The 25,780-nt window shown below is 39.0% G+C and overlaps 1 protein-coding gene and 1 long non-coding RNA gene across 4 annotated transcripts in view; one reads left to right on the top strand and one right to left on the bottom strand.

The window, feature by feature from the left end:
- Window positions 1-25,780, bottom strand: part of LOC148116772 (uncharacterized) — a 101,765-nt gene that overhangs the window by 50,719 nt on the left and 25,266 nt on the right. The gene's annotated exons all lie outside the window — the stretch shown is intronic.
- Window positions 1-25,780, top strand: part of RNF144A (ring finger protein 144A) — a 66,764-nt gene that overhangs the window by 35,800 nt on the left and 5,184 nt on the right. For all 3 annotated transcript variants that reach the window (XM_034432044.3, XM_034432047.3, XM_034432045.3), the window contains exons 2-7: window positions 11,998-12,143; window positions 20,924-21,028; window positions 21,184-21,244; window positions 22,364-22,571; window positions 24,056-24,203; window positions 25,268-25,357. In XM_034432044.3, coding sequence (XP_034287935.1) covers window positions 11,998-12,143; window positions 20,924-21,028; window positions 21,184-21,244; window positions 22,364-22,571; window positions 24,056-24,203; window positions 25,268-25,357 — 758 coding nt within the window. The remainder of the gene's footprint in view (window positions 1-11,997; window positions 12,144-20,923; window positions 21,029-21,183; window positions 21,245-22,363; window positions 22,572-24,055; window positions 24,204-25,267; window positions 25,358-25,780) is intronic.

The raw sequence follows: 25,780 nt of genomic DNA, 5'->3' as shown, positions 1-25,780 counted from the left end.
GAATAAATTCTTTATTGGCCAAGTGTGATTGGACACACAAGGAACTTGTCTTTGGTGCATATGCTCTCAGTGTACATAAAGAAAAATAAAATACATTCTTCAAGAATCATAAGATGCAATACTTAGTGATAGTCATAGGTTACTAATAAGCAATCAAATCATACTAGGAAACAAATAAAACAATATAAATTGTAAAGATAAAAGCAACATGGTTATAGTCATAAGTGGGAAGTGATAGGTACTAGGAAGGATGAGAAGAATAATAGTAATATAGTCATAGTAAATAATTTGACAGTATTGTGGGAATTAGTTGTTTAGCAGAGTGATGGCATCTAGAAGTGAATGAAGAGCATCTAGAACCGTGATGGCGAACCTATGGCACGCGTGCCAGAGGTGGCACACAGCACCCTCTCTGATGGCACATGAGCCGTTGCTCCATTCAGCTTTGCTGCACATGGGCACATGCCTCCCACCAGCCAGCTGGTCTTTGGGTCTCTGCCGCGCATGCGCAGGAGGCCGTGGTGCATGCGGGGGGCTGTGCGCACATGCGGGGGGAGGGCACATGCAGGGAGGCATGCGCTCATGGGGCGGGGTTTGTGCAGGGGGTCCACACATGCATGTGCAGGGCACATGCAGGGGAGCAATGCACACATGCGTGGGGGCAGGAGCCATGCACACATGCGCAGGGGCAGGAGCCATGCAGGAGACACCGCGCGCATTGCATTTTGGGGGGTTCGGGCACATGCACTCTTTGGGCACTCGGTCCAGAAAAGGTTAGCCATCACTGATCTAGAAGCTGCAATTGGTCCAAAATGCAGCAGCCCCAAGTAGTTATGAGTTCACTTTGTTACACTCATGTAACACCATTACTTTGGCTCACAGTAAGTTTCCAGGTACAGTTCAAGATACTGACTATTATCTATAAAGCACTAAATGGCATAGAGCCAGCTTATTTCTGGACCATCTGTTTCCCATTAACTCAAATTGCCCCATGAGATCCAGCAAACTAGTCATGCTTCAGTTCCTTCTACAAAACAAGGTAACCTGGCAAGACCCAGGAGTATGCTTTCCCTTTTGTAGCACCTGTTCTATGGAACAGCATTCCCCCAAGATTCAGATGGCTCTGACTCTATTAAACTTTCCATAAAGCCCTGACAACCTGATTCTTATCCTAGGCATTGAGCCAAGGCTTTAACTGAGCCAGTTCAGAACAGAAAGACTTTGTAAGGAAGATGTGATGGTTAACCGTAGTTATTCTAGATGTTTGAGGAGTTGTGGTTTTTTAGTTCCTTTGCTTTTATGTTTCTAACACATTGTGGGCTTCCTAAAGTCAGGTTTTGCAGGTTGGATGGTCAATCAATCAATCAATAATTTAGCTGCATGGAGGTATCTGGCTTGTTTCATTTTACGATAAGGTAAGCTTGTTTTGTAAACCAACTAAATTTTAGTTCTTTCGTTGCCTCCTGAAGGCTGATGAAAAGACAGATAAGAGGTGGGAATGTGGTGGAAAAATGCTGCATGTTGAGAATGACTGTGTGGAGTGGATTTCATTGAGAGCAGGAAAGGCAACCTCTTCTTATCTACTTTTTCTTTGATTTTTGAAGACTGGTGCTTGCTGAGCTACATTTCGTGCAGTAGACACTGGGACAGCTTTCAGAAGATCTGCATGATAATCAGGACCATGCAAAACAAGACCATTTTGCACAACTTGTGGTTCTCCTTAAAGCATGTGAGAGAGGCAGGTTGTCACATGCTGGGTAGAAAGAGAAGAGGACTCTGCTGCATGTCACCAGAGACTCTTTTATAATATCCTTGGTATATGCAGAATCCCTCCAATTTAAGTGTACCTTTGACTCCATTTCTAGAGAAACCTTATAGGAAAAATTTAAGGCTTCTATAAATAAATGCCTGCTTCTGCCTACAACCCACATGCAAACACAAAAAGATTCAATCTGTAGATTCACCTTACACATTGTATTTCAGCTCAGGGCGTGTTTAAGCAGGCCTGTTCAGTTGCATTTATATTAATTCCTTGCCAGATTTCATGTTCTGAATTCTCAACCATCTAACATACCTAAAAACAAATTTATTAATACTATTTTACATAGAAAACACCAAGAACTTTTCACAGTGCTATTTTTGACACTCCCCAAAATCCCTTCGTCAGATGGTGTCCAAAAGTGTTGAATGTTTGTGAAGGGTTTGAAATTGCGATTGTGATTTTTGTTGGAAGTTTGGAGGGTGGCAGAATGAAAAGAGAAAGAATTGTGGAAGTGTTGGGAGTGCTGGAAAAGCTGATCTGGAAGTGGACTGTAACTCATGTGAGCAGAGGCTGAGGAGGCAGCAATAATGGGAAGCAAACGGTAGATGAGAAGCTGATGCAGAGACTAGCACAGCAAGCTTTACAGACCAAACCAGCATGGTGAAGCTTGCAGTCCAGTGCATTTTGGCCTAGTGTGGTGGGGATGTGGCAGCAGCTCTATTGACAGTTCTGTTTGAACTCTACTAGTCACTTCGGCAATGTTGGACTGCTTCTTGGGTTTCCAAGGGGCTCCAGGAAGATGACACACTTGAAGGACTCCCAGAATTCCATTAGAGAAAGCCAGTGATTAAGAAAAAAAACTATATTAAGGATTATATATGGTGGTGATAAGAGGAATTAAATATAGCTATTTCTCTCATTTTATTGTGTCCTCAGATAAGAATCTTGTGGCCCTGGCCAAAAGGGACTCAGTCCTTGTTGGAGAAGGAGGAGCTGCAGGATCACTTGCAAGGCTGTTTTGAGGAATATTTTAGCTATCCAGTGGCTCAGATTCTATAGAGCAGGGATACCCAACCCCCAGTCCATGGCATGCCAACAACTGGTCCGTGCAAACAAGCAAAGCCCCATCCACAGGATGCAGGCAGCACACGAAACCACACCCTGTCCAGGCCGCGGAAAAACCTCTCTCCATAGAACCAGTCCCTGGTGCCCAAAAGGTTGGAGGCCACTGCTGTAGAGAACAATATGAGAATGAACAGTAGTGATAGCCTTCTTGTCAGAGGGGATGGTCCTGCCTGTCTTGAATAATCCAATATAGCCATGGACAATTTTCATTGCTGGCCCTCAACATTTTTCATCAAGTTTTAGGGAAATTGTAATCAGGCTGTGTCTTCAGAGTAAATGGATTATCTGGACTCACATATAATAGTGAGATAGCATTGATCATACTTGTTGATGATTGGCAGAGCTCAGACAGTGGTGTGCTACCATCCCTGTCAGGGGTGAGTTCTACTTACCTTTACTACCGGTTTGCAATGGGATCGCCTCCCGCCGGTTTTACTAACGCTTCTTGCGAACCGGTCCAAACCTTCAGCAAACCATCACTGACCCTTGTTCTCATTGACCTATCGGTGCCTTTTAGTGAGAATGTTTGCAGGGGGGGGGGACTTGAAAATGCTAACTTAAGCAGTCCAATGTAATTTAGGTTGTACAGTTTTAGAAACAGAAAACTTGAGGTGGTGCCCTCTTAGAAGCCAAGGTCTATTTTTACATTGGGGATGATAATTCTGTGCCATAAGGCTGTCCTTAAGGAAACAGTGGTCATTAAAGTAAATAGGAAAAGCCAATAATGAAAGAGTGTGCCCCAGAAAAAGATTCATTGTTGGCAAAACGTGATTGCTTTAAATAGTTGAGCATACCCCCAGAACTGAAATTGTTTTACCACATGACTCAAAGGGGTTACTGGGATCTTTCTCCATCTGTGGTCTTCTCAGAAGAGAGGGCAGGGCATTGTGGGTTTTGGTTTAGATTGACCTCGGAGAGCATAAACTGAATTTTGAGTTTTAAATCACCACCTAAAATGCTGTCTTTTTAGAATGTGCTTTTTGGTTTTGTTGAAGCTGTGGCCTCTTAAAAATTTCTAATGAAATGTTTATTTAAAAGGTTTTATCTTCCTTCTTCCTGAAATAATATCTGCTGATTGAAAACCATTCCTGTTTTATGTGTGTTAGAAAAAGGCAAGCATTTAAAGTATGGCAATGACGGTCTCTTTTAGAAAGCAGGTTTCAAAATAGTACCTGAATCCAGGGGTGGAACTGAAAAAATTTAGCAACCAGTTCTCTGCCCGGTTGCTGGGTGGGTGTGGCCTAGTCGGCTTCCTGCACCATGGCGGGAGGGGGAGGCTTTTTGCCCTCCCCAGGCTCTGGAGGTTTTCCTTGAGCCTCCGGGAGGGTGAAAACAGCCTTCCCCGGGCTCCAGAGGCCAGAAACAGGCCTGTTTCTGGACTTCCGGTACTTCCGGTAGGCCCTTTTTTTCCGCCTTCCCAGAGCCTCCACACGGGCCCTGCACTTACCTGGCATCCAAAACAGGCCGTGTGGAGACTCCTGGGTGGGGAGGGGTGGGCGGGGTCAGCCAGTCTTTGCAACTACCTGTTTGGCAAACCAGATTAAAATTAATTTACAGTTCACCTGAACCAGTCCGAACTGGCTGAATCCCACCCCTGCCGAATCAGACCTTATTTACAGTTACTGTAACCTCTCCAAAATCTGTTGGGGGTGAGGGGGGCTTGAAGCCAACCTCTTCTAGGTGCTCACCAAGATGGCCATGGTAAGGTCAGAAAAGACCAGATTTGTTAATTATTATTGGCTTTCCCAGCTGCATGAATACATTTATTTAACCCAGTGTTTTTCATGATGGCTGGGGAATTCTGATAGTTGAAGTCCATACATGTTAAAGTTGCTGAGGCCGAGAAATACTGTTCTGATTCCTTCCATGCACGTAGCATTCACAGTAGCCAATAAACCTAAACCTACAACTGTGAGACATAAGAACATTTGTCACAATGAGCCTCTTTGTTTTGTTTTGTTAGCAGGCAAGTAGAATTTTTCCTGCATCGCTTTTATCCTATATACCATTTTATCCTATGCTACCATTATTTATGGTTAAACCTTAATTGGCCTAGCCGATTAAGGTTCTGAAATAACTAGAAATTCAACAACAACAAAAATTCTGGAAGGAAAAAAAAAAGGATACCAGCTGCTGATATTTTAGAGTTGTGGTCCTTTATGCTCTTCCCGATTGAACTGAATGGGATTGAATGGTAAACAACTAAAATAAATAAGTATTTTTACCTTCCCCGCTATCCCTCAGGTGATGGAATCCAAAAGAAGTAATAATAGTAACACAATCTGTTTTCTAGTTAAAATAAAAACCTGTGGCTAGCTGAGGCTCAAGTATGGACATGTTGGATGTCACATCGGGACACGGTCAAAGGAGGATTTCACTTGATGGTCTACCACAGGCCCTTCATTCCTTGGAATACAGAACTATGAAACACACAAGCATGTGCTTTGTAATAAGCAGTGTCGCTTACTAAGGAAGGCCCTGTGTTGGCACTCTTCCCCTCAGTCCCAAATATTATTACCATTGACATAGGTAGGCTAGCAAAGGTAAAACAGCCTTAAAGGAAAATTCTTCCCAGAATAGTTTCTTGGCAGGACAATTTGTCCTGCTTTGCAGAGCATGGCCAGCACACGGTGGCATGTGTTGGTGCATCCAGTACCGATGCCAGTGGGCACACTGTCCAAAGGGAAATTTGAGCAAACGAAGTTGGGCAGGGTTTCAAGATGTAGGCATCACTGTAGGTACATGATTCCTGGCCAGTCTCATGAACTATCCGTGTGATATTTTTGTAGCTTGTGTGCACAAACCTATAAAAGCCCTGATTTCCAATTGTTTTAATTCTGTTTGGACAGAAGGTGTGGGTACTAGAAGAAGGATAAAAAAAAATAAGTCATCTGACTTTTGAGGAGTTTGGACTTTTTGTTTACTTGAAGAAGAGGTACTCAGCAAAAGTAACTACACTTGATATTAAAATAAGGCTGCAGCATAAAGCATGCTTAAAAATTGATCCCATCAATATCAGTAAGCCTACCCTGAATATAGAGTGGATATGATTTTTGCCTACAAATGATTAAACTGGCATGAAGAGTCTAGTCAGAATTGATATCATCTGCAGCAAACCCAGTGACACCAAAATATATGCAGTGACATCACACATGCTGTCATTAGGTAGTCTTGAGGCCTAGGTTCTGTTAGGTTTATGTAATTTGCAGCTTTACTGTGAAATTGTCATGATTTGCTGCTCCTGCAAATGGCCATGTTGACATTGGGATTCTCAGGTGGGTGTGGCTTTCCACCTTCGCCTCCTTCTGAGGTGGCAATCTAGATGTTTAAATGACCCAAAGTAGTCATTTCAGTGGATTGATTTTTGGGGAATACAGATTAGTCTGCTATGATTTTCCTTCCAGATGAGATTCCATGAATAGTTTCTTTTTGAGTTCATTCAGAATATTCTCACTGTTTTCTCCCTCTTTGCCATGGGCAGTATTTCTAGAAGGGTCAACAATGTTTTGTGAGATACTTTCTCATATCACAGAGTCCTTCAGTAGAAATGACATTGTTTTTCCATGGTTGCATTTAGTTCTCATGAAGGTTCTGTGTTTTTTATTTGGAGGAAATAATTTTAGATGTTTTCCTGTAATTCATGCTAAAAATCCTAGATATTTGGGCTTAAGCCCCATTTGTCATGTATTTTGTTTAAATTGATGTAACTAAAACATTTGCATTTTATAGGGTAATGTTTAACTCAGACTCAAGTAATGTTGTTTTAAAAGAATCAGACTGTAACAATTTATGCATAATTCCAAAATTATAAAACTTGAAGAGTACAGTTATGAGTTTATTACACTGGAAATTTTTCAAATAACTACTGCTGGAAAATGGAGTGGCAAAAAATAGGTTTCATTTAGACATTCCAGACTGTGACACTAAAGGACTCTGGACCTGGAAGCAGAAGGGCTTTTGCTTAGACTTTCCCAGGTAAATAGGCCATTGGAATCAGAGCTGGAAATTGTTTTAAGCAGCAGAAGCTCTGTAAATGCAACATTTCAGACATGTTGGAAAATTACTGGCAGTAATTTCCAGTTTAGTTTGCACATGGCACACTCCCAGTCAATCCCTATGTACACGCCAATCAAACCATGCGCACATGCTACTCATTTCAGTTAACAAAAAAAAATAGGGAGAGAGAAACATGAACAACAGACTAAAATTTATGGTTTATCTGTTGGTATCTCTCTCTCTCTCTCCCTCCCCCCCTCTGTCTCCCACATTAGTTAATTCAGCTACACTAATGGTCAACAGCATCAAAATGGTGGCACAAACAGAAGATAGAAGGTTTGCCTCTTTTTATATATGTGTGATATGTGCAGTGCATGTTAAAAGGGAGTGAGACATCATTTCTTACTTATGGCTCCTATGTTGTTGTCTTTGACTATCACTATGGATGCCCCTAATTGGCAGGTACTTGACATTTCACTAAAGAATCTTATTCCAAATTAATTAGGAATATAATTACAGTCACAATATTCCAGTAGATAAAGGCCTGGGATGGAGCCATAGACACTGTCACTGAGGATATGTTTATTAAAGGCCATCTACTTTCCTGTTTTTAATTCCCCTATATGAATTTTGTAGATTATGTGTTAGTGGTTCACTGTTTCCTTATTTTTAATTCATTTATTTAATCTTAGTAATACAACATAGATAACTACTTTGAATCTTGAATTTATATGTATATACGATGCCTACTAAAATCTATTTTCTCTCTCGAATAATATTTTCTTATTCAACCACTGAAAAAATAAACATGCAGAACTTGTGTATTAGTTGCTCATTCATTATAACCAGCAAGCGGATTTGGTTGAACTATTCACAAATAAGGAACCAGTTGTTCAATTCTAGAGACAAGAGTACAATATTTATATTTTAAAGTTCTGAAACTCTTACCACAAATTTGTATCAGAAATGTTATTGAATCACCCTTTCTATATGGCAATATTAATTAAAGTAAATGGTAATTTACTTCAGTATTTAATTTCTAAGGACATGCAGTTCTACATTGGTTTGGGGAGTTATTGGAATATTTATTTATGTATTGTTTTTCTATGTTTCTATCTCCTTTTTAAAAAAGCTACTGTCCCTGGGATGGCTCACATTTATTAAAGAAATGACAGCCATGTGTAAAGTTAGCTCAAATGTTGTTTCTCTTGTAAAACTTCTCTGGGAGGGGATAGCTTGCAGTAGGAAAGGGAGCAGAGTGTCTTAATTATCATGCCATCTGTTTTTTCTTGGAACTACTTGTGATACTTTCTTGATCATCTTTTGCAGGATTCTCTACTCATAGTAAACAACAGAAAAACAGGTTTTAGAATAGCATACCTGCAATATTTAGTTTAGTAGCTATCTTTGGATTTGCAACCAGGGACAGCTAGCTGTTCAAAAGGCCAGAGTAATAGCAGCATAGATTAAATTCTGCTTACAAAAAGGGAGTGATTGTCAGTTAGAGGATTGATTTGAGCGGACAAGCAAGAAAGAAGAAATGAAGCAGCTCTTAAATAATTTTAAAATTCCAAGTACAAGCCCACACTGTGTTCCTTGTTTTCCCCACTGTCTTGAAAATATGAGAAAGACATAAATCAATTTTTGTTTTGTTTTGTTACTTCCTATGGACCTTCTTTGACAATAGAAAAAGTGAAAGGCAAGTAAGTATTCTTTTTCCTAATAAAAAATCTCTGCCCTTAACAGTTACATGGCAATGCACAAAGCTAAGTACTTTCAACAGGAAATAACACAACCCTAGATTTGACAATATGGTGTGTTCCATTATCTCTTGGCTATTGACAGGTAAACAGATTTCTTTGTTACCTGCATTACATGGACCAATTTTTTTTCTTACCGACAAACAACAAATCTCCTTTCTGCAGCAACCTGTGTACATGTTATGCTTAGCTGTAATAATAGTGAAGTAGAAAATACAGTAGTATCCCATGTTGTAAAATTACTTATGTATGAAGTAGCCACTTTCTCCTTTAAGTTACAAGGGGCTTGGAGGTTAAATCCTATGAAGATCAGTTAAAAGTACAAGCATACTTAGCCTGAAGAAGAAAAAACTAAGGGGAGGAATGATAGCAATCTTCTGATGCTTGAGGGCATGTCATAGGGCAGTGGCCCCCAACCTTTGGGCATCACGGACCGGTTCCATGGAGAGGTGTTTTTCCGTGAATCAGAGGAGGCATGGTTTTGTGTGCTGCTTGCATGGGGCTTCACTTCTTTGTGTGGTCCAGTTGCTGGCATGCCAGGCGTGGGAATTTAAGGAATAAAGAATTTTCTGATTGTGATAATTATTAAGAAGTGGAACAACCTGCCTCTTGAAGCCATAGATACTCCATCATAGGAGGCTTTTATACAATATATATATGTGTGTGTGTGTGTGTGTGTGTGTGTGTGTGTGTGTGTGTACATGTGTGTACAGTTAATATTTTGGGTTTCTTCCCGTGTAATTGTGAACATATCCCTAAAAGGGTAGAAGCGACCTTTCGACAGAATCTCATCTGCCGATGATGGCAGATGAGATTCTGTCGAAACGTCGCTTCTACCCTTTTAGGGATATGTTCACAATTACACGGGAAGAAATCCGAAATATTAACTGTACACACATATGTACCGTGAAAACTTACATAGACATATATATAGAGAGAATGATCTGAGGTTGTTAGTTGGTGATCTGTCTCCATTTCAATGTTTTTCAAGAGGAAAATTACCCATTAATCTCAGTGACTCAATGGGAAATCGATTTGAGTTTTACCATATCTAGTTCAGCATTAATAAACATACCATACTGGGCAATACTACAGTAACTCACCCTCTGATGTAGGGTGATTATTTGAGTAGAAATGGATGAGAATTTTCTCACATTTGCAATTTCCAATATGATTTTGTAATACAGAAATGTATTTTACATGTGGGGTTTCATACTGTTGAAACCCCACATGCTCCTCAAGGGGAGCCTCCAGGTGCTCCCCTTGAGGAGCACCCAGAGGCTCCAACTGGTCCAGAATGCGGCCCCGCGGGTGATTACGGGAGCGATGTGGCACTCCCATATAACACCTCTCCTGTGCGAGCTGCACTGGCTCCTGGTGGTCTTCCGGGTGCGCTTCAAGGTGTTGGTTCTCACCTTTAAAGCGCTCCATGGCTTAGGGCCAGGGTATTTACGAGACCGCCTTCTGCTACCAATAACCTCCCACCGGTCAATACGCTCTCACAGAGAGGGCCTCCTCAGGGTGCCGTCGGTCAAGCAATGTCGGCTGGCGGCCCCCAGGGGGAGAGCCTTCTCTGTGGGAGCTCCCGCCCTCTGGAACGAGCTACCTCCCGGAATATGACTAATCCCGGATCTCCGCACTTTCCGTAAGGCCCTGAAGACGTTTTTATTTCAGCAAGCGGGCCTGGCCTGAATAGATTTTATGGGTTAGTTTTTTAATTGTATAGCTTGGGGTTTTAAATTGGGAGGCCGATTAATTTAATTTATTTTTTGTTATCTTAACTTTTATATTGTATGTTATTTTAATTTTCGGCTGTTCACCGCCCTGAGTCCCTTCGGGGAGAAGGGCGGTATATAAATTTAAATAATAATAATAATAATAATAATAATAATAATAATAATAATAATAATAATAATAATAATAATACTGTTGAAAAAATGAGGACCTGTTAGAAAACATAACCTTGCTATAAGAGGAAATAGGAACATTTTAAGACCTTCAGATTTTGAAAGAAAGGTTGTAGATAGAACATGGGCTATTGCCTAGAATGAATGATAGTTGAAAAAAAAGCAAAAGACTACCATATACAAATAAACTGAATACAATAGGAATGGATTACTTAAGAAATGTGGTAAAATGGAAAGGAATAAGGTCAAGAATGAATAGAAGACAAATAGATGTACACAATATCCCATTTAAAGCATCAAGTTTGCTTTAGTTCCCATGGTTATCCTTGCTATACTTGTTGCTGTCACTTTAGTGTCACCTTGACTCAAACTCAGATTATCCTAAACCCTACAACTATGGAGGAGGAGAAGGAGAAAACTAAGAACTTGTGGTTTAATATACATATAATTATTCCCTCTTCCTCCCTCTCTTCCCTCCCTTTCCCTCTCTTCCTTCCTGTACAAACACAACACACTTGTAGAAATTCACATAATCATAGTGGGTTTTCAAGTTGAAGCTAGTATCTGTTCAATGACTTTTTATTTCCTTTTTTCTTTGGAACAAAATTCAAGAAGAGATGAGCCACAACACCCTCAGAAAATAAGATTGCTTGACCTTCCTCCCCCCCCCTTTCCTTTCTTGTTTTCTATCTAGTTGTTGCCAATGGTAATGAAAAAAACAAGCCCCATACCTCTTGGTGGCCAAGAATTGAATAATAGTTCTTGTTTGCTTAGCAAGTAGAGGAATCACAAAAGTGATTGTGTAATGCTTGAAGGCCTCTGACTACAATCAGTAGTGATATGAAAAAAGGCATTACAGCTTCTTTGAATGCTTACATCCAAAATGCTATGTAAAACAGAAATATTGATGGGCTTCATGGTGTTGTGATGGATGTGATTAATATTCTGATTGGTTAAAACACTTCAGGTGCACAACCAGGGTATCAAACTGGCATTTAGAGTAACCAATAAATAGGTTTTCCCTTGACTTCATCCATTGATTTGTGAATGGATATATTTAGGGCAATTTATTCATTTGATCCAGCTTCCCCAGTGTTGAATAAAATTAGTCATCCTGTAGGACAGGCCCAGGCCAAAGCCCACAGACTGACATCAACAGCAACAATTAAATTTTGGGAATGATGGGAAATAATAAAATATGTGTGTTAAATTTATCAAAGTATACTTTGCCTTTAAAAAAAAAAAAAAAAGATTATTTTGGCAGTACAAAGTCGGGAAACTCAGAGTGACAAATAAAAGGAAGTTGACAGGGCTATCTATGACCTTCATGCTGCTCATGTCTGCTTGAAAAATTGTTTGGACAACATTTTACTATATTCAGAATAAAGGAAATGTGAAATTGTGACAGATTTTTAAAAATTGATGTACTGTTCCCTTCCCTTTTTAGATTATTCTGCAATGACTACAGCCAGATACAGACCTACTTGGGACTTGGTGCTTGATCCTCTTGTGTTGTGTAAACTCTGCCTTGGGGAGTATCCTGTGGAGCAGATGACAACAATAGCACAATGCCAATGCATCTTCTGTACACTGGTAGGTGAATGTTAAAGAATTCTGTGCCCACATCTATCTAAACTGCCATCAAAGTCATCAAGAGTCAAGTTTGTATATCTGTAGGCAAGATTGTAATATAGGTAGTCCTTGATTTATGGAGCCCACGATTCATGTTACTAAGTGAGACACTTGTTAAGTGAATTTTGCCCAATTTTACGAGTTTTCTTGCCACATTGGTTAAGTGAATCACTGTGGTTGTTAAATTAGTTAACACAGTTGTTATGTGAATCTTGCTTCCTCATTGACTTTGCTTGTCAGAAGGTCCCAAAAGGGAATCGCATGACCCCGGGACATTGCAATATATATTTCCTATATATACTTTTGTTCATCTCTAGACAAACAAATTAGAAAAGAGAATGAGGATTCTACCTAGGGAGGACCCAAAGCTTTGCTGTTTATTTATTAAGTCTACACTGGGAAGATAGGATTTAAATAAAAATATTTGTTCTAGAAAATGTTTCAACCTCTTTGGCAGCATTACCTAAGCAGTTTGTAAAATCACACTCCTTGGCTTTTAAAAACTGGTAGTGGTTAGAACAAGGAAGCGTGATTTTTACAGCTGAAGAAGAGAACATATTTCATTCTTATTGCTGCTTTATTTTTTAAGTTCCTGAAGATTGAAGCAAGTTAGGCAGTAAAATCAAGAAGTCAGAGAAGAGTGGGAGGCGATATTGGGGCCATGTTTTCCTCTTTGGCGCATTGCTTGAGAGGTATATTTTAAATTTATAGTTGCATTAAACTTACTGTAAGATTAATTCCTTTATTTTCTTTCATTTCCCACCAAAGTAAGCACAATTTTTTCTTTAGTTACACAAACCAAGGAGATGAAATCTGAAAAATATGATCCCACAGAGTCCTCTCAGTGAAGGGTTTTTGTCTCTTAATGGATTTTATTGTCTAGATGTTGTTTTTTTCATTCTCTTAAAAATGTTATGCTAGAAATATTATCTATGAAAGAGTAAATTTTAAAAAGTACATTGGATAAGAAGAACAAAATATCAATTAAGGTAGATGTCATTAAATTATGCATCTCTTATGCTAATTTGAGAACGTCTACCAATTAATTTTAAAGTTTAGGTAATCAGTTAAACAATCAAAAGTCATTACTTATTATAAACAAGAAAAGCTTGATATTTTCTACCTCCAGGATATACATAATTCTCCTAAGGCTAATACTGACAGCTTCCTGGATCAGATACCAATGTTTAGTTCTAGATTTTTCTAAATCTGGAAGAATACCACTTGTAATATCACAATATCTTTCTTACACAAGGCCTTAAGCCTTTTCCGTCAGTGCACCTGCCCTTTGGAACACCATTCCCTTCCAAGATTAGATTGGCCCCATCCATGATAACCTTTCAGAAGTCTCTTAAGACCTGGCTGTTCACCAGGTTAGATGTTCCTGTAAGATATTGTTAATCGTTGTGTAGTCTTTGGTGCTCTCTGAGCTTGGTTGTTTGTTTGCAGACCAAGCTCAAAGAGCACCGAGGACTCCACAGTTCAACCATGAGCTACATACATGGTTGTAGTCCTCGAGTTACAATTATAATGGAGCCTGCCGATTAGATCGGAATTTGGGACCACGTTAAATGAACTGCCTCAAGTAATAATCAGCCATCCCTGATTTCTCTAGTGCATTTGTTAAACCAAGCCTGTCAAACTGGTGGCCCACGGGCTGGGTGCGTCCCACGCAGACCACGCCCCCCCGGCTCTGCAAAGGCAAAAACCGTTGCATTATGTCACGTGACGCGATTTGAGTTTGACACCCACATGTTAAACGAATGCATGGGTTGTTAAGTGGAGCTTAAGGATGGGGAGATCCTGGGAGGCCTACTGCAGGCACAAGCCCACTTGCTTCAGGCCTCTCGAGGCCTCCCTCACCCTGAGATACCCCATGGTCCACTTCCGGTCCCTTGAGTGCCTTGCATGCCAGCCACCACACAGATGACTCTCTTGCCAATGAGAAACAATAGGGAAGGAAAATGCTGGGCATGCCTGCCTTTCCTAATTCTGCCCTTTCCTTTCCTCCTGTCAGGGGAACCCTGCCTTTCTGGGGCAAAATCAGGGGTGAAATCCAGCAGGTTCTGACAGGTTCTGGAGAACTGGTAGAAGAAATGTTGAGTAGTTCAGAGAACCGGCAAATACCACCTTTGGCTGGCCCCAGAGTAGGGTGGGAATGGAGGTTTTGCAATATCCTTCCTTCAGGAGTGGGGAGGGAATGGGGATTTTGCAGTATCCTTCCCCTGCCATGCCCACCAAGCCCCACCCACAGAACCGGTAGTAAAAAAAAATGAATTTCACCACTGGGCAAAATAAAAGCCTTTCAGAGCTTTCTGCACCAGTCAGCTGGTTGCTGATCAGCTGGCCATTGGGAGGCTGCAAAACTCTTCTGCCAGGTCTGCGTAAAAGGTGACAGCTTCAGGAATAGCTTCCGAAAACTTTTTCCTTGCTTATCTTCTTCTCTCTCTCCTAGAAAGCCACATTTGTTCAACAAACAAAATAAAAAAAAAAAAAAAGCTGGGAAGGACAGATTTATTGATTCCCCCCCCCATCCCGCCCCAATTAGGTCCTAAAACTAAACTCCCCCCCCCCTCTACTGTCTAATCTTTATCCCTTAACTTGACTCCAGGCTGTAGAGTAGAGGAACTAAGAAAGCAAGGACAGAAAATCTTTCTGCGGCTTTTTCCCTTGAACTGGAGGGGGAATCTTCAAAAGTTAGCCGACTAACAAAATGGATGACAGCTGGTCTTTGCAAGCTATAGGTGTCTGTCTGACTGCCCATAGAACCCGGCTAGGACTTAAATGTCTACACTGTAGACTGCCCTCTAAACTAGTCAGATAAAGTTAAAGCTTGCCAAATCCCAATGTCCTCCATTTTGTTGCACAAGTTTCTAGTTGGCTAACTTTTGAAGCTGAAATATTTTTTTTTCCTCCAGGTCAAGGGGAAAAAAAGCTTCAGAAAGATTTTCTCTCCCTGCTTGGAATCATAAGAGACTTGAATCAGTTCCTCCGAATTAATGAAAAATTTTATTGAGTGAACTTGAGTCACCCAGCTTTGACCTCTTAGCGTAATAGACTTCATAGAGTTACTGGGGGAAGGCAATGTAACATCACAGTTCTTTAGAAAATGAGTGGTATAAAAAATTAAAGTTATGCAAAAGCAATGTTGAATGGAAAAATTTAGTTCCCTATTCAACCATACTGTGAGACATAAGCCCTTTCTCTGTCAATTATCTCACAGGGAAGTTGGGAAGATACAACCTCCTATTCCCACATTTACCTTCTTGAGTATTTTTCAAGAAAGGTGATGAGATAGATAGGAACAGGACAGGACAGGGATGACATTTTTATATGAACCTGAGTCTAACACCTGCATTTTGAAAGTCTGTTATTTTTTTTTAATATTATTTATTCATTGATTTGGGAGTGGTATTAATTAACCTGCATGCCTGTCTTAGTTAAATATGCCCACACATGTGAAAAAAAAAGAAGAAGACAGAGCAAATTACATGATCTTCTTAGGCAGAGAAGCAAAAGGCAATCTGTTAAACAACTGCCTGGAGCTCTGACATCTGGGTTTCAAAGAATCACATGCCAGAGAACAGAAAATCCATCTGGATTAAACACATAAATGTATTGAGAGCAACAGCGGTGTGAAAACATGCGGGGAAGGGGGGGGGTCGAACTGCATCCATCCAATTAAAAAAAAAAGGTTGCTTCAGTATTATTTATAGGGGAAGTAACTAATTGGTTACAAGCACAGAATCTTTGCCCTCATCTGACAAGGGATCCATACACTAGGCCAGTGTTTCTCAACCTTGACAGCTTTAAGAGGCATGGACTTCAATTCCCAGAATTCCCCACGCCTCTTAAAGCTGCCAAGACCAAGAAACACTGCATTGGGCTGGCCAGGCAGCCTTTTTCCCCCCCTCTCTCTCTCCCAGAAGTACTTAGATAAAACAAATGGCAGCTGAACATTCAGGGATAGCTATGAGATGCTATTCCCCTTGCAGCTTCTAACTGGTTCATATCTGCTATTGCCCCTGGCATAGTCAAATGACCTTTTCTTTGCTGCAGAGTCAGCAACGGAAGGCAAGAAAGCATTCTGGTGTTGCCTAGGCAACCATGCTGGATTTGCATGGAATCAGTCAATCTTCCTCCACCATCTCCCCAATTATTTTGAAGTATTTTCCAAATATTAGCAATGAAAATAAGAATTATATTAGACAAATTTTCTCCTGACTCTTCCTGTTTTTGTAAATCTTTTGGCTTCAGACAGCTGCAACGATAATCAATCTGTTTATGTGTTTAGTACAATTTAAGCAAAGGCGGAACGTCAGGGTGCCAAGTTTGACAAATTGCATAGGATCTCATTTGCATTGATTGCTACACGTGTCTTAGGTGGTCCTATAAGAAAATTGCTCTGGAGTGACCATATGTGGCCAGACATACTATATGCTTTTGTCTCCATATCACACAAAAACTCAATTACAGATGGGTTGTTCTGTATTTTTTCTTTTTTCCGATCTACCATCTGCTGTCAGCCCAAATTGCTGATTAGTTTTTAAATGCTGTGTTGCATTACCGGTAATTTAGTGCAAAGTATACTTCTGGTCATAAGATGGGAGGGGGGGGTGTTTGTAAATAAATCGTCTTTTTGAATTATTCCAATCAGAAATAAACACTACAACCTAACTTGGACTCTGGAAAATAAACCATAAATGGTGGTTTACAGTTTTGTGAGTGGAAGTGGCATTCGTTTGCACCTAGAGCCAGGGTGTCAAACTCGCGGCGTCATGTTATGTATTGCGACTTTCCCCCCTTTGCTAAACTGGGGGTGGGCGTGGCCAGCACATGACGCATCCGGTCCGTGTGACTCGAGTTTGACGCCCCTGACCTAGAGCATCCCAATCTTTCTCCCCCCACCCTCTCCATAAGAGAGTGTGTGTTAAAATAACAGATATAATAATGACCACTAAAGCAAGAAGTAGATTGTGGTTAACTTTATTCTGGAACAATATAGTGGGTCATTTTTGATGTTTACTGCCAGATTCAGATCCTGCTTTAGAGGACATGAATCACTTTGAGATTGGGGATTAAAATTCATGAGCATTTGCAGGAAGCAGTCTTTTCAGAGGATAATAATTATCAAACACGTTTGATCAATTAGTGTACTCCTAAACAATTAATATACAAAACCTTGCTTTTTGCATATTCCCTAATGGCCATGAATGGAAATGGGGGAGGGGATGGATTGTCTGCAGAGCACAGACTGTTCTTGGCTCCTAGGTTTTCTCTTATGATTTATCTCTCAGCCTGCTTCAGGCTTATTCTGATTTACAGCGTAGAGCCAAGGGTAAGCAACCTTTTCCAGGCCAAAAGGTGATTTGGCTTTATGGTAGAATGCATCCAGGGGATTGGCAATGTGTATGTGTGGGGTTGAAACAACAGCAAGAATCCTAAACTGGATTGAATGTTAAATTACAATTAATTCACTGAAATGAATGAAAAACAGTGATTTGATAAAGTACACTGTATTTATTTTTCCTTTCTTTCAAATTGCAACTTACAATTTGTTGGTTATATTTTTAGAGGTTTAGGGATTTAAATAAGTATTACACATCGTGCACATTTTCTCTAGAGCTGCTATGCCTATTGTGCAAGCCACATTGTTTTAGATTAAAGCTGCCAGTTGACAAGAACAGAGCTAAAAGGTCAGGATGGAAGAATGGGGCCAACATGGATACGTTCTCCTTCACCCTTACCTAAAATTATAAAAATAAATCTGAATCTGATTCAGACATTCTTAAGTGAGCTTAAAAGTTGAGAAGCATATTTTCTAAATATCTTCAGCAACACTATCAGTAACAGCCCTAAAAACTGGCCCATAATTCCATCTAGTTTCTCAACCATTCATCTCTCGATCTATATCCAAGTTGTTTCTTGGAAGCTGTCAAATAGTTGTTGTTGTTGTTTTTTTATTTGATTTATATGCCGCCCTTCTCTGGAGACTCAGGGCAGCTTACAATACGTTAAGCAATAGCCTTCATACTTTTGTATATTTATACAAAGTCATCTTATTGTCCCCACAATCTGGGTCCTCATTTTACCTACCTTAGAAAGGATGGAAGGCTGAGTCAACCTTGAGCCTGGTGAGATTTGAACTTACAGTAATTGCAGACAGCTTGATGTTAATAACAGTGCTTTAGTCTGCTGCGCCACCAGGCTCCTGGTGGCTCAGCATAAATAGTTTACTTTTAACAAGTGCATTTCCATCCAGAAAACGATATTCAGTTAAAAAGACAATAAATCCGATCAACTGATCCAGTTTGCAATCCAGTAGAGTTCTTGTGAGAAGAGAAAAACTCTTTTGCCATCCATCTCCTACAGATTATGCCACTGCATTAGATCATGTGGTGACGCTTGCAAAAAATTTCTTCTGGCCAGCCAGTACCATGATTAGCATAGTACTGAGGTTGTATGAATGAAACAATGATTGTCTGCAATGGGGTTAGGCAAAATTTTGGAGTTTTCTGATTGTGTTGAACTTTACTATTCTGGTATAAAGAAAATAAAGAGAAGGTGGACTAAGAGTTCTTTTAACTTCATCAGTTTCAACTTTGTTTTCCCCATTCCTTGGATTTGTGACTTGTAAATTCATGCTTACAAGTGATAGAAAACATGTACTCCTAATCCATTCTTTGACCTCTTGACTAGGATAGCAGCTATCAGTTTTGTTCTTGATTCACATTGTTATGCATACCATTTGCGTATGAACCTTCAAATTGGCAATTTTTACAGCAAATACTAAGGCTCCTAAAGTTTCAGCATCACCAAAAGCATAGTAGAGATTTAATTTCTATAACAATAGACCATATTAATATGTGTGTGTGTGTAATGTTTTAAGATTATTGTTTTATTACTGATCTTGAATGATCAAATAATATTTTTTGTTATGAGAACTAATGTACTATAGTATTTAATCACAAAGGAATATTTTCATCAGGCAATACATTTTTTTCAACATTCTTAAATTTTATAAATGAATATCTCATAGGATGTTACAATAGAAACAGAAAATGTTTACCATCTAGGGGCATAATAATTACACAGGTGTCAAACTGTGGGAATTAATTATCATTAGTTCCCATTTGGCTCCTAAGCAATGAACTGCACATTCTATGCACAAGACAGTCATTCCCAGTCAGAAGAAGACATTACGGAAGTCCAGGGGATGTACAAGTTCATTTCCTATTAGGAGAACAGCAAATGTACAAATGAGGACCCAGTTTGTGGGGGCAATAAGCTGACTTTGTATAAATATACAAAAGTATGAAGGCTATTGCTTAATGCATTGTAAGCCACCCTGAGTCTCCGGAGAAGGGCGGCATATAAATCAAATTTAAAAAAAAATGTACAGTACACATATGGGACTTCCATTGACATGAATGGGAAGATGGGAATTCATTGAAAGTTTGCAAACTAATATTTACTAAATGCAGCTCTTAAAAAAAAGATGATCCATTCAGTCACACATTTCACAGAATGGAAGCATATTTCATATTTTGGTTTAGTTCATAAATGTAACAAGCAATTTCTTCAAAGTTCTGCTTGTGAAATGCATCTAGAGCAACTCCAGCTGTTTAAGATAAGATGCCATAATACAGTATAGTTCTCCTTAAATTAATCATTATCGTCCTCACTCAATATGTGATTCTGCACCCACGTTCTTTTTTCTAGCACACAATCAGAGGGCAACAACTGCTTCTTTCTCCAAGTTCTTGCCTATCTTTTTTATTCAGAGGGGAAGTAAGGAAACGAGTGACATTAATGAGCTGCAGGATCAGTATGTTTGATATTATACTGCCTGCAAGGAACATGGACCATGTAAGACCATGCTGTCTCTGGTGACCTTTATGGTTTCCTTTGAAGTATTGAACAGCTAATAACTAGATGATAACACAGTAGATCAAATTTTGCTGTTCTGGTTCTGCTAGTAGGTGACATTATCTCATTTGCATTTAACTCTTCTTCTTCCAGCAAAGACAAGAAGAGGAAAGCTGAATCAATGTGGACCAAAGCAAACTGTTCCAATTGTGGTTTGGAAGAGGAAAGGGGAAAGGAAGCAAGGAAAGGAAAGAAAAGGAAAAGGAAAGGAAAGGAAAGGAGGAGGGAAGGGAAGGAGGAAGGAAGGAAGGAAGGAAGGAAGGAAGGAAGGAAGGAAGGAAGGAAGGAAGGAAGGAAGGAAGGAGAAAGTCCTTGGAAAAGGTCTGCTTGATAAGAAAAATAGGCCAGACTTCAAAAAAGTTGGCTTGGTGCAACCACAAAACCAAAACTGTGTAGTATCGTAGCTGGGCTGGGATTCAAACATGAAAATCACTGAGTGACTAAAGTTAAAGTAACCTAAAACAAGAAACTGAGAAGGAACTCATATGAAGAAAGAATGAATACCGGTATTTCTGACTTCAAATCATGGTTTGGCCATGATATCCGATCTGGAACCATTCAAGTTCCTTAGGCTTGCCTGCTGAGTGGAGCATTCACGCAGCAAACCTTGTACCTTTGTTAACAAAGAATTATTGGAAAGAATTTTGCAGATAATAGCACAAAAAGGGCCCAGATGTAATTAGGCTACTCCTGTGAATGAACTCCTAAGGCTTATGTTGACTTCATTATCTGAAAAAGTATTCAATATTCTACAGTATATATCTCCCAGTCACTGTGTGGCATTTATAGTTCTTTCCCCTGACTTTTCACAGTGCCTGAAACAGTATGTGGAGCTTTTGATCAAGGAAGGCCTTGAAACAGCAATTAGCTGTCCTGATGCTGCTTGCCCAAAACGAGGGCATTTACAAGAAAATGAAGTACGTTCCCTCTACATCTTTATTTTACGTTATAGTCACACTTTCTTCTAATTACAAATCATGGTTTTTTTATTACGTTCCTTTTTGTCTGATAACCTTTTGGTTGCAATGTAGTTATAGTAAATGCTATTTCTTGCTTCTTCTCTCCTCAACAGATTGAGTGTATGGTTGCATCAGAAATAATGCAGAGATATAAAAAACTACAATTTGAAAGAGGTATCGTATGTGGCCACAATCTAGAATCCATAGTTCGCCCCAAACTAGAGAAATAATTTGGTTCCATTTTTTCTTTTTCACTTTCTTTTATTCTGCTTTGTTCAGTGTTTTCTGGAATATCTCCGTTTATTGTTATATAAATCAGGGGGAGTGTTTTGAGGTGATTTTTATTTCATTTTTCATTAGATTTATACCCTGCCTTTATTTTGTATAACTCAAGGCAGGCATCAGTAATACTCCTGCCTCCTATTTTCTCCACAACAAGCACGCTGAGAGAGAATGACTGGCCCACAGTCACCCAGGGATCTTTCATGGTTAAGGCAGACTACAACTCATCATGTCCTGAGTTTTGTTCCTATCCCTTAACCATTACACCAAACTCACCGATATGTCATGCCCATGCAAAATTTGGTTGGCTCTAATTTGAGGAGATAAAAAATGTTAAAACAAAGTCATCCCACACAGGCACGGCAAAGAAGACTTATATAAGGGATCATTATATTATCTTTGATATTGTATTATAAAAATCGAGATTATAGACTAGGTTCAAGCAATGTTTTCATGGCTACGAGGAGAGGAGGAGTTTTTCAATTATTCTTTTTCTCACCAAGGGCTCCTGGGGATAAGGTGATTAAGCAGTTTGTTTTTCCTTTGTGAGGGTGGTGTGGGAAGGTGGTTTTTTTTTTTTTTTTTTTTACTATACAGTATGTAACATTATTTTATTAAAAGGAAACCAAATTCTGTTGAGTTTGGATTCTTTTTCCAAGAAACTACTGTGCATGGGATGTTGTAGAACACTGTGGGGAGGGAACAGAGGCAGGAATAGCTCATGTTTTCTTTGCTTTCCCATTGTATTTGAAAGTAAAATGTTTGCATTGTTCCCTGCATATTCTATATTAGTTTTAGAATGCAGTGTTATAAGATACTGGACATTCCTCATTGTGTTCCACAACTCAAGATCAATCCCAAATCTTTACCTTTGTCACTGGAATATAAGTAACTGTTTTACACCAGATTATGGATAACTAATCTATTATCTCAGCTCTCCATAGGGATTAAATTTATTAATTCTGCTGTTAAACTACAGCTTTTCTCAACTGTGCCTTATTTTTTTAACAGAAGTGCTTTTGGATCCTTGTCGGACTTGGTGCCCCTCTTCTTCCTGCCAAGCAGTTTGCCAACTTCAGGAATCAGGACCTCAGAGCCCACAGTTGGTGCAGTGCAAAGTCTGTGACATAGAGTTTTGCTCAGCATGCAAATCTAACTGGCATCCAGGACAAGGATGCCAAGATAATATGCCAGTCAGCTTCCTTCCAGGGGAAACAAGGTACAGAGCTACTGAGTGAGGTGCCCGTATTCCTAACATATTATTAGCAGCTTTTTCACTCGGCTTTCACAAGGCTGGTTTCATGGCTGTTGTCTCAGGTGGCGTGTTGTTAGTTGACTGGATTTTTTTAAACCTTAGTATCAGTAACAATCATAGCAGAGGACATGGGGCTCAGAGTGATGCAAGTAAGAAGCAATTACACTGTTGCTTCCTAGGAATGATTGATAATGGAAAAAAGTCTCTATTATATTATATTGCATATTCTAACGGCGGCCAGAATTACTCTAGCGCAAATATGGAAGTCGACCAATACACCATCGGAAGAAACAATAATAAATAAAATCCTCGAATGCGCCGAAATAGATAAATTAACAATGGAGATCAAAGAAAGAGAAGACTCGGATTATTATAAAGTGTGGAATAGGTGTTATACATGATTGGAAAACAGAAATCAAATTAAGAAATAAGAATATAAAGTGAAATTGGATATTAACATATTGGATATAAATGTAAATAATGATCCTGCTAACAAAACAGTTAATTATGAATATTTAAAAATAAAGAGAAAGAGCAGGAGGATAAAAGCTAAGAGTAAAGACAAAAGTCGATGCAGAAAATTGCAAAATTGTATATATCTGTTGTTAGTATTGTATTTTAACGTCTGGTATACGTGTGTTTTTGTTTTTTGTCTCTTGATTTCTTTTGCTATTGTGTGTTTGGTTTTAAAATGTAAAATACTCAATAAAAATTATTTTATAAAAAAAAAAAGAAGCAACATCATGATGTTGCAATGCAAACTCTCCATTTATAGGCAATGTAGCATTATAAGCATGCTCCAAAAATGAAAATCTTGCCCTGTGTTACTGTAGATGCTGCTAATTATCCAGTTAGACTGAATAACAAAACTAAAGGATGGTCTTAGAATCTGTCTTTGAATATGTTTGTATCACATATCTCCCTTTTTATGACCCTGTGGTCCTATTCAGGGTAGAGTTTGGGCGACTAGATAGAGTTGAGCATTTACTGGCTGGATGCCCTTCTTGATGCCTACACAGGGTTTGGAGCAAATATACTGCTCAAAAAAATAAAGAGAACACAAGCAGAAGACATCCGAGATCTGAATGAATGAAATAGCCTTATTAAATACTTTGTTCTTTACATACAGTAGTTTATACACTGCTCAAACAACTAAAGGGAACACAAAACTATTGTATGTAAGGAACAAAGTATTTAATAAGGCTATTTCATTCATTCAGATCTCGGATGTCTTCTGCTTGTGTTCCCTTTATTTTGAGCAGTGTATTTTTTTTTCTTTGCAATTTAGGAGAGAGAAACATCTGCCAATAACTAGGATTGAACTCTCAACCTTCCACGTGGGAGGTGGGAGTCTTCACTATTGGGCCACACAGAAATAATTTCAATTTGAAAGTGACACATGCTGAAAGAGTATTTGTTCACTAATATAATCAATCTGTTTCTTCCAGTTCTGTTTATAAAATGGAAGAAGATGATGCTCCAATCAAGCGCTGCCCAAAATGCAAAGTTTATATTGAAAGGGATGAAGGCTGTGCCCAAATGATGTGTAAAAATTGTAAGCATGCCTTCTGCTGGTATTGTCTGGAATCACTTGATGTAAGTTTTCATTTTAAGATGAGAATATTATTGTTCATTAAAGCTACTGCAATCAGGGGACCCAAAAAGTAGACCTTTTAAATGCCATTTTATAGGATATTCAAATTTGTAAAAATGAATAGACCAACATTGATAAGTTAACCATTTAAATATTAAATTCTTTATTATGATGTTACATTTGTAGAAGTAATAATTTGTTACTGCCCATAAGCACCAAACCGAGAACATCAGCCAGAAGATGACGAATGCGATTTTGTCGAAACGTCGCTACTACCCTTTTAAGGATATGTTCACAATTACACGGGAAGAAATATTAACTGTGTACACACACACACAAACACACACACACACACACACACACACACAGATATATGTATATATATATATATATATATATATATATATATATATATATATATATATATATATATATATATATATATATATATATATATATTCATTCATTCATTCATTCATTCATTCATTCATTCATTCATTCATTGGAATAGAATAGAATAGAATAGAATAGAATAGAATAGAATAGAATAGAATAGAATAGAATAGAATAGAATAGAATAGAATTCTTTATTGGCCAAGTGTGATTGGATACACAAGGAATTTATGGTGTGTGATACCATTTCAGAAAGACAGCATTAGTTAAAAAGCTCACATTTGGGATTTGTACATACTATACAGCACAGTATATACAGCATATGATATTATTGTCATTAGATAATCACCATTTTGAAGAAATATGTCAAGTATCAAAGACCAATTTACAGAACCTAGTATTACATGCTAGCTGTCTTGCTGTTGCACCCGTATATGGAAAAGACAATAAAAGATAATAAGAACAATGATGTTGCTGATGATTACTATACCATCATGGGCATCTCCATCATCTGGAGTGAGTGACTTTTTCACTTCACTTTGCCTATTTTGGGCTTGTGGCCAATGAGAGTAGACGTGACTATTGCCAGCTTTGCTTAGGAGAAGCATTATGAATGTTCGCCAAGATTCAGCATCCAAAGCCTCCAAAAAGTCTTTTTTCTACTCTTTTCTAGGATGACTTTCTCCTTATACATTATGACAAAGGACCTTGCCGAAACAAGTTAGGTCATTCTAGGGCATCGGTTATTTGGCACAGAACACAGGTAGGTGCTTCTCTATCTTTACTATGCAGAGTTTAAGTGAATTTAAAGAATTATGGCTCAGAAAATTATGAAATAATTCCATATTTATGGAGTAATTGCTCGTAAAAGAAATGAGTCAAAGACAATAGGAAATAGTTTTTTTTAAAAAAAAAAAAGATGTCAGCTAGCTACTTTTGTACAGTCACTGTACATTTTTACAGTCAGTTTCGTTGTTGATAAACTTTGATGCAAGGTGCAAAGAATCCCAAGAGCCATTTGTGGAGTGCTTAAGGCACCAGGCTAGAAACTGGAGTCTGTGAGTTCCAGTCCTGCCTTAGGCACACAGCCAGCTGGGTAACCTTGGGTTACCTCACTCCATCTTAGTCTTAGGAAGGAGGCAATGGCAAACCACTTCTAAAAAACCTTCCAGGAAAACTTCAGAGT

Source organism: Pantherophis guttatus, chromosome 1 (assembly GCF_059756535.1).
Source record: "Pantherophis guttatus breed Tessera chromosome 1, ASM5975653v1, whole genome shotgun sequence".
Classification (NCBI taxonomy): Eukaryota; Metazoa; Chordata; class Lepidosauria; order Squamata; family Colubridae; genus Pantherophis; species Pantherophis guttatus.
Note: the sequence above shows the minus strand (reverse complement) of the source record. Positions and strands in the feature narration are given on the sequence as shown.